The 14,117-nt window shown below is 33.8% G+C and overlaps 2 protein-coding genes across 2 annotated transcripts; both read left to right on the forward strand.

Annotated features, from left to right (window-relative positions):
- Positions 1-2,031: 2,031 nt before the first annotated feature.
- On the forward strand, positions 2,032-8,088 carry LOC145632163 (eukaryotic translation initiation factor NCBP-like). The gene is made up of 6 exons (XM_081684465.1): positions 2,032-2,292; positions 5,691-5,786; positions 5,874-5,978; positions 6,116-6,193; positions 7,454-7,573; positions 7,674-8,088. The coding sequence occupies exons 1-6, from the start codon at positions 2,164-2,166 to the stop codon at positions 7,803-7,805; spliced, it is 660 nt and encodes a 219-aa protein (XP_081540591.1). The 5' UTR covers positions 2,032-2,163; the 3' UTR covers positions 7,806-8,088.
- A 3,916-nt stretch (positions 8,089-12,004) lies between these two features.
- Positions 12,005-13,739, forward strand: LOC145632164 (uncharacterized). The gene is made up of 3 exons (XM_081684466.1): positions 12,005-12,143; positions 12,292-12,726; positions 13,338-13,739. Exons 2-3 carry the CDS (start codon positions 12,316-12,318, stop codon positions 13,542-13,544), a joined length of 618 nt encoding a protein of 205 aa, XP_081540592.1. The 5' UTR covers positions 12,005-12,143; positions 12,292-12,315; the 3' UTR covers positions 13,545-13,739.
- The last annotated feature ends 378 nt before the right edge of the window (positions 13,740-14,117 follow it).

Raw genomic sequence — 14,117 nt, forward strand, 5'->3', positions numbered from 1 at the left:
TAATAATTAGGTTTCAAAATATTTTTGGCGCCAAAATTCAAATATCATTTTGGCTCCAAAATTCAAATAGTAAGTTAATTTAATAAAATACCCTTTTTATGAAATAATAATAAATTAATTAATTAGGAAAATACGTATGAAAATATGGGGTATTACACTATTAATATAGGGAGAGAAAATAAAGTAAAATAAAAAACTAAGCTGGCCACCAACTAACAACCTAGCTGAGGTGGCATAGCTAACTCGAGTCATGTCAAAAGCATGACCTCAATAATATGAAAGCATGTCGGGAAGAAGTAATGAGCAACATGATATGGTGTTCTCATATAATTTTTTAATTAAGTATAAATTAATTAAAATCACAATTGAAACTAAATGACTTTGTTAATTGTGGTTTAGTGATGAGCAACATGGTTTAGTTATTTTTCTCATAAGGACTTCCAAGAACAAAAAAATTTGGAATATCATTACATTCCTATAGAAAATTCTACGATGAACGACTTGTACCGCTTATTTACTACCAAAGTAATGTACTGTATATACTATTAAATTTATCAAATAAATTTTTTTACACTTTACAGTCATATACACTATCAATAATAATATTTTAAAATTTGGTGCACTAAATTTCACCACTTTATTTAATTTTCAACTTATAAAAATTAAACATAGTAAGATTTTGTTAGATTTGCTAGGGTTTCCGGGGGGGGGGGGGAGGTGGCTGGGTGTTTCCAACGACCGTAGAGGAGTTATAAGGGGTTTTTTGAGGGGAGGGGAAGGGGTTACGAGGAGGGGTGCTGTGGTTAGTGGGGAAAGGGGAGGGGGTCTAGGTGGCACCAGCACCGGGGGCAAGAGGGGTAGGCTGGGAGTGGGTGGCAGGTGGTGGCTCGCGTTGGGGAAGGGTAGTTACCATTTAAAAAAAAAATTTGTTAAGTTTTTTTTTCTCCTTTTTTTTTTATCAATCACGCGTTGACACATGTCTTGGTAATATGTAATAACAGGTTGTTGACCACATTTTGACTAGTTGGGTCTGCTGAGGCAAACTAATGTCAAAGATGGGATTATTAGAAAATAATCCAAAATTGGTATTGTTCAGAGTAAATCGGTCAAAGTTGAAATCATTAAAGTGATTTTTTCCAAATAAAATAAAGGATATAATAATATGATTTTTTTTATATTGAAAAACAAAATCAAAAAACAAAAAAATTATACCAACAAGTCTTGAAGTGATGTCCGTTAGACGTGTTAGAAATTAACCCGAACGACTAATCTAATAAAAAAAAATCCGATTTAAATTTTAATCTATGCGAACACATGGATCTAGCATAAATCAACATAAAAATAGAGTTATTTAGGGTAAGTTTATCCCTAGTCTTAAGGTGAGTCTTTAGACAAGTCTTGAGTAAGATTCTAGCAATAATCTCTACCAAGACTACATATAGTCTTGAGATGAGTTTTGGATTCCAAAACCCATCTTGAGACTATACAAATGGACAAAAATAATTATGTTGTCCAATAGTGAGTTGCCAACTCACCATACTAAAATAATTAATAAATATATAAATAAATTAATGTTATAAATATTAATTGGATAAGTAAATCTGAATTGGGTCTTGGAATAATGTGTGAAATTGGAGAAATTCTTGTATGAGTCTGAATAATAAAAAAGGGTAATGCTATACATAGCCCTTAGGGCTATATATAAGCATTGAATTTACTCTTGAAAAATGTATAAAGTTAGGAATTCATGACAAAAACACGCGCAGATCGGTGTAATTAGTGTGTTTTTGTCATGATTTTCTAAATTTAAACAATTTTCAAGAGTAAATTAAATGCTTATATGTAGCCCTTAGGGCTATGTATAGCATTTTCCAATAAAAAAAGTAATTAAAAATTAGTGGAAATATAATGTGGCAGAGTCGGAACTATAAATCTCAGTCTTGAAATAAACTTATCCTTAATCTCGAGAAACCCCTTCTTAGTAGTAGTACTTTATATTGACACCTTTAATTTGGAGTGTGAGAACTGAGAAATTAAGAATAACAGTCCGTGTTCACTAACACGTTCCAAAACGTTATTAAAGTTGTGCCAAAATCAAACCATCAAACAATTGGGGTTAGGGTTTGAAACAAAAAAAGAGGGCAAATTTCAATTCATTCAAAAATGGACATGGTTGAGAAGAACAACGCCATTAACAATCAAGGTGTTGCTGATAATTCTCTGCTCGATAGAGAAGCCGAAGATCGTGAACGTCAAGCCCGCGACCTTAAAGCCGGCCTTCACCCCCTTAGGGTACTTTCTCTCTCCCCCTTTTCCCCCTTTTTTTGCAATTCGTCGCGATTTTCAGGAACTAATTTAATGTGATTGTCAATTTATTGAAATTGTATGATAAAATAGTGAATTTGATGATACGAGTATGATTAGTTTGATGGTCAATTGAATTCATAATTTTATATTTGGCAATTTTAATTAAACTTGAGTTTAAAGGTACAGTTTTTCGAATTAATTTGTTGCAATTTAGCTTTTTTCTGCAATATTTTTTTTAAAAAATTGAATTTATTGTAATTTATTTTGGTTTTGAACATGTTTAATGTATGGGGGTGTGGTTTTTAGCAAATATGAATGGCTTGTACCTGGGTTTCAGTTGGATAATTAATCAACATTATATGGCTTTTATTTTTTTTTTATTTATTTTTTTTTTTAAAGGGATATGTTGGCTGAACGTATTGTAAAATAGTGCTAAATGAGTCAATTATACTGGTAGTAATACAGTGCAGCTTTGTAATGAAAATTTGCTGTCTCGGGGATGAGTGCTGCTGTGATAAATGAGTATTAAAGTGTAATGAGGCCTGTTTTTGAAGTTCATTGTTTACACATCTTCTGGTTTGAAGGGGTATTGGGTATCTCTTTTTCTTTGCCAACTCAAACTTTTCGTCAAGCCTTTGATACAATAATGGATATCTGTGGACCTTGATGTAAAATTTAGGTCTTTTCCTTGTGATTTTATGAATCAAGTTTTCATATTTATCCCATGATGTTATAGGAGCTATTATTTTCTAGCTTAGTAGATCTATGGGGGCGACTAATCCCTTTGAACAATAGATTTTTGGGATCAGGGGTGGGGGGGTTTCAGTGAGTGAGTGAGAAGCCGTACTAAGGTCATCTTTCAGCATCCTTAGGAAATCATATACTATTAGTTTACAACTTTACACACCATCTCATCCTCACCGTTTTGTTTGTTTGCGATGAAGTTTATTCTTTTGACAAGATGTTATAGACATGATGCTACTTAGTGAAAGCACAATGGAACAAGCTTCATGTTATAGACTAGCGTTATCAACTTTATATATAAAGAGAAACTTGTGAATTCATGCCCAGTTTAGTGATATGGAGGACGCACAATTCTTATTTGGTGGATAAGTAATAAGGTTATGATTTATTAAGACACCAACCGTTTGCAAAAGGGAAGGCTAGGGACAAAATCAAATTAACACATCTAATTTTTCTAACTTTAGTTGCTCTTTTAAATTTTTAATTGGCATTTGGGGTATTTTGGGGGTATTGCTGGGTCTAACTGGGTATTAAAAAATTGTTTTGGTCGCTTTGATAGACGGGTAGGAATAAGCAGATTAATCAATTGTGTAGCAGAAGTTTTGTTAGCTTTTTGTTGACCTACCAGTGTATAGGAAAGCTTGCCTAAGGCGCACGTAGGAGCTAGGAAAATGGGGTTCAGCTTTTTTTTCTTTTTTTTTTTAGCTAGAAAAGTTCATTTAAATAGTTTTTTTTTTTTTTTTTTTTTTTTTTTTTTTTTTCCGGGTAGTTTGCTCACTTTTATGAGGCGCACAGGGCATGCCTAGGTGCAGCTGGATTTCTGACTTCCTGTTGCCCTAGAGCGCCTTGAGCTTTGGGGAGTGTTTGTTCCTCGTGCACTGCATCAACAGTATTCATTTGCATGCTTAGGCTATGGGAGTAATGTATTAAGTGGGGAATGCATGTAACTTTGAGGGTAGCTAAAGAGATATATGTTGTGTATATTAATGAGAATGACTCAATATGGTAGAGCTTGAAATGAAGAATATATGTTTTAATGTCTTTCCTTTTTGCTTGGTCTTCCTTCATAACTATAAGTGGTTGTATTGGACATCACATTGTTGATTTGAACTTTGAGATACTCTCTATGACAAGTTAATCACCAAAGTAATTTGGTTTGTGTTTTGAGTTTTGCATTGAGGGTGATTGTTTATGAGAGATCTACAAGATTAGTTAACTTCTTTGGAGCAAAATCAATTTGGCTGATGTAAATTGAGTGTTAAAGGCACATTTGCATGATTTTTTTTTAATATAGGTTCCACTGAAGTTCTTGCTTAATTGGTTGAGTATAATGAACATGGCTTTCGGATTCAACAAATATTTTGTTTTACTAAGAGTTGACTTAATATTGGGTTCAGTTGTTGAATAAAAGTTAGGGTTTTTGTTGAACTCACAGATCTTAGTTTGAAAATTATGCTGCATACAGAGCTTATTTGAAACTGATCCTAATAAAATTGATTTGTGATAATATGATTGGAAAGTGAACTTTGGGTTTGGATCAGTCAGGTCTAGTGTTAATTGCTATAGTATTTAATATAAGGTTGATGTATACGCAGAAGAGCATGTGTATTAACAAGATTTTGTTATGATGTCAGCTATCTTAATTAAGTAATTAGTTTTATGAGCCGAATTGTTTTCCTTTGCTACAGTTTTCTCAGACAGCCAGACCTTATGTTTTCAACTTTCTTAATTTTTATTCTTGATTTCCTTTCAAAACTCCCTTAATTTCTTAAATGCTCTTTCATTTACTCACTTTACTCACCTTTTTTCAAACTCTTTTAAATGATGGTCTTGTTATGTCCGTTTCTATATATCGTACAATTCCTTATGACGATTCATGTTAGCCGACCCCAAATCATTTTGGGACTAAAGCTTTGTTGTTATTGTAGTTTTATTTGAATAGTATAATCAATTCTTTAATAAGGGTATGCTTGGATTGATAGTAATGTATTGCTAGGGTTATGAAATTCAACTAAACTAGGAGATAGGGATGGTGTGATTGCAAGGAGTTTTGTGTAATGGTGATGTAGTGATAGGTGAAGAAAGGGAAACTATTACCCTCATTTTGGGGGTAATAGTTGCACTAGGAGGAGGTGGGTAACTATTAGTCTATTACCCTCATCATGAGGGTAATGATCCTCCACCTCTCTCATTTCCTTATGTCACAAATACTTTATTTCATTTAGAAACACCTTATCTCCCTACAATAACATCTCTAATCACTTATGTTTTTCCTTGTTTGACTTCTATTACCCCCTTAATTTATCACCCTGAATTCAAGCATGGCCTAAGTGTTCAGGCCATAAGGTTGCTCTCGAAGTGCATCAAATTATGAACTAGTATTTAATAGGTTAGATGATTTGTCTTTCTACTAGATGACCAACTCCTTGTTGCACAAGTGTTCACTTTTGAACCTGAGTAAGTGTTTACCTTTCATATTTCCAGTTGAATTCACAAAAGTAATAATAAAAAATGGCGAATGTCCTGTGCGCTGTCATTAAAGAATAATTTCTCCTAAATTACAAGAATGCTTCTGCTTTACATAATATGATTATTGTGCATACAGTCATCTCTAACATTTTGCTGATCATTGCAAACAGCACAAGTTTGTATTTTGGTATACTCGTCGAGCTCCTGGTGTGCGTACACAAACACCTTATGAAGAGAGCATAAAGAGACTTGTGGACTTTAGCACTGTAAGATTGCTTATGAATTCATTAATGCTGATTATTCCTTCAGTCATTATTTTGATATTGCTTCTTGATTCTTTTGGGTATATATAGGTTGAAGGATTCTGGGTCTGCTATTGTCATTTTGCCCGTCCTTCTACATTACCAAGCCCAACTGATTTGCATCTTTTCAAAGATGGAATTCGCCCACTATGGGAGGTAAATTCTCGATGCTAGATTTTGAATGCATTTTTCTTGAGCATGATAATGCCTTTCTGAGGTTTTCTGTGGTCTCTCATTTTGATGTATAATTGGTGCTTTCTTTTCTTTTAACAATTGTGGTTATACTTTATTAGGATTCTGCTAATTGCAATGGTGGGAAGTGGATCATCCGATTCAAGAAGGCTGTTTCAGGGCGCTTCTGGGAAGACCTGGTCAGTGTTTCAAATTTGTAGTTGTAATTGTTGTAAATCTTTCTTAATTATCTGATCTTTTGATATCCTTGTTGAGCTGTTTGAATTGTCTATTGATTGAATGTTGTGGGCGTTGTTCTAGACATTCTTGGTACCTATGTAGAAATTGTATGGGGAAGGATAAAATCGATCATCTTGCTCTATGAAACAAGCAGATTGCAACACTTGTTTTTTTTTTGACAGATGATTGCAACTATGTGACTTTGTCTTGACAACTTTTATTGTAGGATTTATCTTTTTTTTTTTTTTTTAGGGGAATTTATCATAATTTATTAATTTTTACTAAAAGCTTTAACCATGAATTGTGAATTAAGGAAGAGTAAGATTTTTTTGTTAAAAGAATACCATTTTTTTGAACTGGCATTTAATTTTTGAGGAAAAAAGCCTCTACAGAATACTCCCAAGTGTCGCTTGCTGTTGCTATATTATTATAAAACTAGTGAGTAGCCCGGGCGGTCAGGGTTGCTACTTTTATAGTGGTGCAATTGGGGCATTTTTTTTAAGGATTTTGAAATATAAAATCGATATACTTTGTATATTATAAAATGTGTTTTTTTTAATAATTAAATCATGTGGTTTACGCTTATGTATATATTTTTTTTTAATATTTATAACACGCTTGACAAGATGGTTAATAAGCCACCTTTGTTATAAGTGGTTGGGGGTTCAAATCCCCTTAACATTATATTTTTATATACAAGTATGAAGTAATGTGGCATAAAGAGATGTTGGGTAGGTGATGTGGCATCATGAAGTATTTGTGAAGTGACGTGGCGTATTATAAAAGTATTTACGTGGTACATGGACGTTTTTATAAACGCCTTTTAATATATTAGTAAAGATATTAATAGAGATTCTAATTTCCCCCATCACTCAATAAAGTAGATGCATTTTGGGAATTCCATCCTTAAGTATTTATTATGTTAAGTTGCCGACTTTCCTAGAATTCTTGTATTCAATTTTTATTTTTTTTTACCCCATTAGCATTCCAAATTGATATATGTGACTATTATTGCCAGATGGAATCAATTATCTGTTTATTGTTATTCTGTTGGAACTCTTGGAAGTATCACTGAAAAACTCACCCAATCTCTCTCTCTCTCTCAGGATGAGTCAATTTGCTGGCCTAATGTTTATTCTTCTTCTTCTTCTTCTTCTATTGATCAATAGGCTTGCACATTGTTTAAACTTTAAATCTGGTTTTGCTTGTTTATATTCCAGGTTTTAGCCTTGGTAGGTGACCAGCTTGACTATGGTGATAATATATGTGGTGCTGTACTCAGCATAAGGTTTAGTGAGGACATATTGAGTGTTTGGAATAGGAATGCATCCGACCATCAGGTTCGCATTTTAAAATTATCACCACCAAACTTACGATAAAAGTTTTTATAATCTTATGTGTTAATCTGTTTCTAACTCTCAAATTTTACGTGGGTTGTAGGCTGTGATGGGATTGAGAGATGCTATAAAACGTCATTTGAAGCTTCCCCACAGCTATGTGATGGAATACAAGCCTCACGATGCTTCTCTACGTGACAACTCTTCATACCGAAACACATGGCTGAGGGGATAAATTAAGACGGGATTTTTGTATACAGGAAGTGTATCTTTGAAGGGAGGTTCTTGACGCACTTGTTAATGTTCCTGTGTTTAGGAGTCGTAACTTATCTTGGGTCCTCACTTCCCAAATGTTCCTTAATGGCCAAAATCACACTGAAGTGATGCCAGCTAAGTGATATTATTATGTATCAATCTGTTGAACATGTTTATGTTGGACCTGAATATTTGCAAGGCTCTTGAAAATATATGACAGGATCCTTGCCAGAAATCTGTAATGAATACTGTAACTAGGTCAATACTTTTGGAATTTACACTATTTCAGCATCTAGATTTTAATTGTAGGGTGAGATAATGAGACAATGTACTTTTCCTCCTTTCAGTTTTACTTACTTGCAAGTTGCAACGCTTTGACTAAAAGCGAGCCTTTCTGTCGGACAGTTGCAAGACTTTGCAACTAAAATTAAAAGGAGGAATTATGACAAAATTTGTGACAGCTTGTGTTTAAAACATGCTACGGAGTACTAAATGAAGTCATGCAGGAAAAATATACAATTTAAGGGTTTTTTTTTTTTCTTTTTGAAACCAGCAATTTAAAGGTATTTAAGTTAAATTATGTCATACGGAGTAGCTTATTGATAATATAATCAAACATGACCTGCCTTGACTCTATTTGAATTGACCCAATTTCGAAATCACCCAAACAATGACCCCTAAACCGAATTGATCCGATTGGTACTTGACTAGGGCGTGTTCGGCGCTAGCTTTTGAGTAGTTTTTAGGTAGCTTTTAGTGGTTTGACCAAGTCAAACCATTACTTAACAAAAAATGTGAGTGTTTGACAAAGTAGTGGTTAGGATAGCTTTTAGTGGTGGAGGTAGCTTTTATGAAAAGTTAGATAAATTAGCTTTTGAAATTAGAGGTAGCTTTTGAGGTAGCTGTTGAAAATTTAATCTATAGTTTTAAAAATAAAATATTGATTTTTATATGTAACAGCTAGTCAACCGCTATTTTACCGAACACTCATATCTAAATTATTTATTTTCACAACTAACATCTTGTTGACACTTAGCAGTTACCTACACAGCTACCTCTACAACTACAGCTACCTTCACATCTATATTTTGCCGAACACGCCCTAGAACAACCTTATTGTTGGCTGTAGACCTGTAGTTGGTATTATTCCAACTAAAAAACATAATCGACTAATGTTGTTCCTTCTAACATCAATTTTTTTTTTTTTTTTCTAAAGTTTTTTATACAGATAAACCCAGTACAAGCATGATCACTAAATAAACTGCAACCCATAAATTCAAACAAAGAATATGGTGGCTTGGCGTGGCACACAAACACAATGGAAGTCTTCTCCAAAATAATGTATTAAAAATTGATATTGTGAATTGCTTGGTTGGTCCCTCATGCATGGTGCGCACAAGTGAAAGCAAGAATATATTTTCTTTGACCATTAAATAAATATTTGTGACTATAAAAAAATAAAATAAAAATTAAAAAAAAATTGTGAAAAATAATTTTTCTTGCCCATAATGTGAGGGAGAATGTGAATATTTTGACAGAGATGTAAGCAAGCAATGCCCTTTTTTTTTTTTTTTTTTTTTTTTTTTTTTTTTTTTTTTTGGGAAATAAAAGCAACGCTTCTTATAAGAACATTTTTCCCTTCATAATTATATACTTCCTCCGTTTCTTTTTACTTGCAACACAGCCTTGTGGCACGTGTTTTGAGGTCGGGTTTATGTAATGTAAACGGATAAATTATTCATTATAATTTTTACAAATGATACTTAACCCTATTCTAATCTTCGTGTAAAAATTATATTGATAAAATAGCTCGTTTACCCTCACTAATCATCTCCTAAAATTGCGTGTCTAAAAGGTGTGTTGCAAGTAAAAGAAAACGGAGGAAGTATTATTTTTTTTTTTTATGAAATATTCATTTTTAATTTATACTCGTATATACTTTTTGTTGCTATTGTTGTTATCCATTATCTTTTTAGGCGTTAACACAATATTACTTATGGGCCATTTAGTTGGGGGTAATCAACAAAGAGAATGGGAATCAACTGACATTTGTTGTTGTTTGTTATGCGCTTTTTTTCATTCCCATGCCCCCCTCCATTACCCCAAATCCTTCCAACTCCATTCCCCACCCCCCTAGACTTTTCCATTCCCTTTCCCTAGCCACCCCTCCACCACCACACCTACATTAGCCACCACCCTTATACATTACCTCCACCACCCAGTCGCACCTCCACGGATCCACCGACATGCGCCGCCCCTTCCCCGACCTTCGCCGCCGTTTCCTTGACCTTCGCCGCCCATCTACGACCTTCCTCTACCCCAATTTCCACGACCTTCCCCGATTTACACCACGACCTTCCCTGATTTCCACGACCTTTGCCGCCCCATCCCCACCCCTCACCGCACCTACCCCACCCCTCGCCGCAACTACCCTCCCCTCCCCTCGTCGGTCTTCCTCACTATCGAAACCCAGCATCGAAAAACCTAAAATAAACATCTCCTTCACCGTTAAACGACCGACCGACCCTCCCCTAACATCGAAACTCTAGGCTCTAGGGTTTCGAGGGTGGGGGTGGGTCGGCCGACGGGTTTCACGGGGAGTGAGTAGTGATATTAGAATCTAGGGTTTTCTAGGCTAAGGAGGACGGGGGAGGGTTGACATCTGTTGGGTCGACGAGGGACGGGGGAGGGCTGGCGGATGGCGATGAACGGTGGAGGAGGCGCGGTGACCGGTTTGGTGGCTGAAATATGTGGAAAGCTAATGACTTTGGTGGTTGTGTGGTGGTGGTGTGGTGGTGGGAGTAGTGGGATTGTTTCCCTTTGTTTTTAAAACAAACAACATGACAAATTTTAGGTATTTTCATTCCATTTTTCTCCTTTCCCTTTGTTCATTCCATTCCGATTACCCCGTGCGAACCAAACGGCCCCTTAATCTTATTCAATACTCAGTCTGTTTTATAATGATCTTTCTACTTTAATTCTAATGTAGGCTTATGACTTTTGACTACCATAATTTTTTAAAATGGACGGCTAATATTAATTATATTTTGATTTATTTTTAATCAGTAATTTTAATTAAAAAAAATATTTCATTATTTTAAATATATTTTTATCTTCTAGGAATTATTTTTTAACATTTTAAAAATATATATATATTAAAATAACAATCAATGATGTCATCATTGTTTACGTGTCACTTTTTATTTAGTTTTTTCCTTCCAAAATGCAAGGATGATGTCAAATTTTTTTTCCTTTTTAAGCTACTCTATTTAACATAATTTTGAAATATATTCCATTTGAATTTTTAAATTTTAAATTTTGGGTTTTCTACACATATTATGCTATTTAGTTGTTCACGAGTTGTTAACAATTGTTAATAATATAATTTAATTGAAATTTCTTAATTAAAATGAATATCATACACTTATAATAATAAAAAAAATAAAAATAGTTCACCACAAGATTTGAACTCACACAACCTCTAATTCTAGAACTAATTGTCTTACCACCAAGCTATGTGATTTTTTATGTGATCTTTTGAATACAAAATATTAATATATAACAAATGACAATATGAACAACAAATTTAATTAGAAGAAAATTAAATCATAAATTACAACATATATTATGATGAGTTCCATGTAATAATGCGGAGCATCGCCCGAGCCCAAAAACTATTATTTATTTATTAAAAAGCGTTCCTAAAAACGTTTATGTGTCATGTGGCACCCTCGCCATGTCATCTTTCAACTATGAGTGTATTCTAATAAAAATGTCAATCATGAGATTCGAATTCACAACCACAAAAATATGCATTAGATGTCTTCCCATCTCATCCATATATTAATCATAATTTAATACTCGACTCACAAATATATAATTATATGGATTGGATGGAGATCTGAACATTTAATAAATGCAATTCTTAAAAAAAATAAAAAATTTAATCCTATTATTTGCTAATTGTGATCATCGAGATAATACATACAAGCAAGAAAATTTAACTATTGTTATATATGTATACACGTGGTACAATTTATTCAAAATATTATTATTTATTTGTGCCATTTGCATGCTTTTAGAGTATTCTGATTCCTATATCCTATATACGAGTATCTTATATAATTTGTCTAAAGTAGTGTTAGCTTTAATAATGCATGCAATACTTTGATACTTATCCAATTATTCTCGTAAAAATAATAAATAAAACTTTAAAAATTATGCATGCATTATAATCCCTCTATATATACACGGTGGTGACAACAAGTTTATTGCATTGCAAAGCATAAACTTCTTTCAACTACTCTATTTGATTAAGGTATGTATATATACTTTCTTCCCTCTTAATAGGTATATTTTTACGCACTACTGTATTTTATATTATATTATTGTGGATTGGTTGAGTTTCTATTTTTTTTTCTTGTTAATTAAAATGTAACACTTATGAATGCATGAAATGAAATCAGCCAAGCTAAGGTAAGAAACTAAGAATGGCCTCAATTCAAGTGGATAGCCAATTCAATGACAAGCAGAAGGCTGCAATCGAAAAGGCGACGCAGGAGGCACAAAACATCCTAGCCAACAACGACAGTGCGAAGGACGCGCAGCCACATCTGCTGGTTAAAGTAGCAGGCGCTATGAAGAATTCTCAACACCGGCCAATAAGGCTAATGAAAACCCATGATGCTAAGGGAAAATTTGTCACAAACCCTCCAGGGACCATCGGCGGAGAAGCATCCGGTGCGTTTGTGCACGAAGGCGCTACCTCGCAAGGACAACTTCCTGTGGTTGTAGGCTCAAAGTGTGCACTCATATATGGTACCTTTGACAAGTCTTTCCCTGCTCTTGGGTATCTTTTGGCTTGGGACATGCCCGAAATAAGCCTTGGCAGTGAGCTTAAGGTAAGTAATAGACACATGTTAAGTTACAAATTTTTTCTAAAAACCCAGAGACAAAGTTCAAATTTATAACAATAGACACACTAAATTTTAAGTGAGCTTAAGGCTTGGGACATGTTAAGTTACAAATTTATAACAATAGGCACACTAAATTTTAATAACATTTTTTCTAACGTGTGCCCATAGACACATGTTAAGTTACAAAAACAATCAACACTCTCTAAAATTTACTAAAAAACCCAGAGAAAAAGTTCAAATTTTTGAAAATGGCGAATCCTAAAGAATAATTTATAAACTTCCTCATTTTTAAATTAATTGATTGTGGAAACATTGTCATTGGACCGATTTGATAGAATAAGTATATAAATATACATGCTTTAAAACATACATGTAATCAGCCCATGTACACAGTTTAGAAAATTCCTTAATTTATAAGAAAACATTCAAATAAGAAATATGTGTACGAACACATAAAAACCAACAATTTAGTACATGGAACGGAGATAATATGCATATATATACACCGTAATAAGACTAATAACATGCAATACAAACATGAATGAGTTGAATGAAGGAACAAAAAAATTATGAATTAATATTAGCAATGTTTGAAGGTGTTTGTGTTAGCTGGAGATCCTTACAAGCTCGAGAAGATGGAGTGGAGTGAAATCGAACGAAGGCTAAATGCTTCCGGCAACAAAAGCACCTCCATCGACCACGAGATAGGCGCTATAGCCACTGCTGAGATCAAGCACACCCATAACACCAACATGCGGTCTTTGGTTGCTGCCAGTTTCGATCGTTTCGAGCCTAAGGCTTAACTATAATAAGTTAGCCAGGCCAAATGCGTTATAATCTATATTAGGGGTACTTAAGATTTTAATTATGCAACTTTATATTATCATGTTTTATTTTATGCTTATGAATAAATAATGCCCCATGGTTTTGTAACGCTAACTCATACGAAGTAAAATCTATGCTATTATATATTATCTATGCACTTATTGGTAGTTCAATTCCTCTCTATCATTTCTTTATTATTGCACTTCCATTATTCCTGTATGGTGCATGAATTGTTGAGTTCTAATTACCAAAACCTAAGCTATGAAGTAAGGGATGAAAAAATGGGGATGCCCCAGTTTCTCATAGTAAGAAACAAAATTTGTTTCTCACATGCCATTTTTATAAATAAACCACCAACTTTATTCAACTGTGAAGCCCATAATAATGAAAAAGTTGTTGACTTATTCACGAAAATGCCCCCATTAGAAACAAATTTCGTTTCTCAATATGAGAAAGAGGGAATTTCCCGAAAAAAATAAAGAAGTATTAAAAAAATGAAACACATGGCACAATAGAGTGTACATTTACTTGAATTTCATTAACAGAGTTAC

The sequence above is a fragment of the Chenopodium album genome, chromosome 5, assembly GCF_948465745.1.
Source record: "Chenopodium album chromosome 5, dcCheAlbu1.1, whole genome shotgun sequence".
NCBI lineage: Eukaryota > Viridiplantae > Streptophyta > Magnoliopsida > Caryophyllales > Amaranthaceae > Chenopodium > Chenopodium album.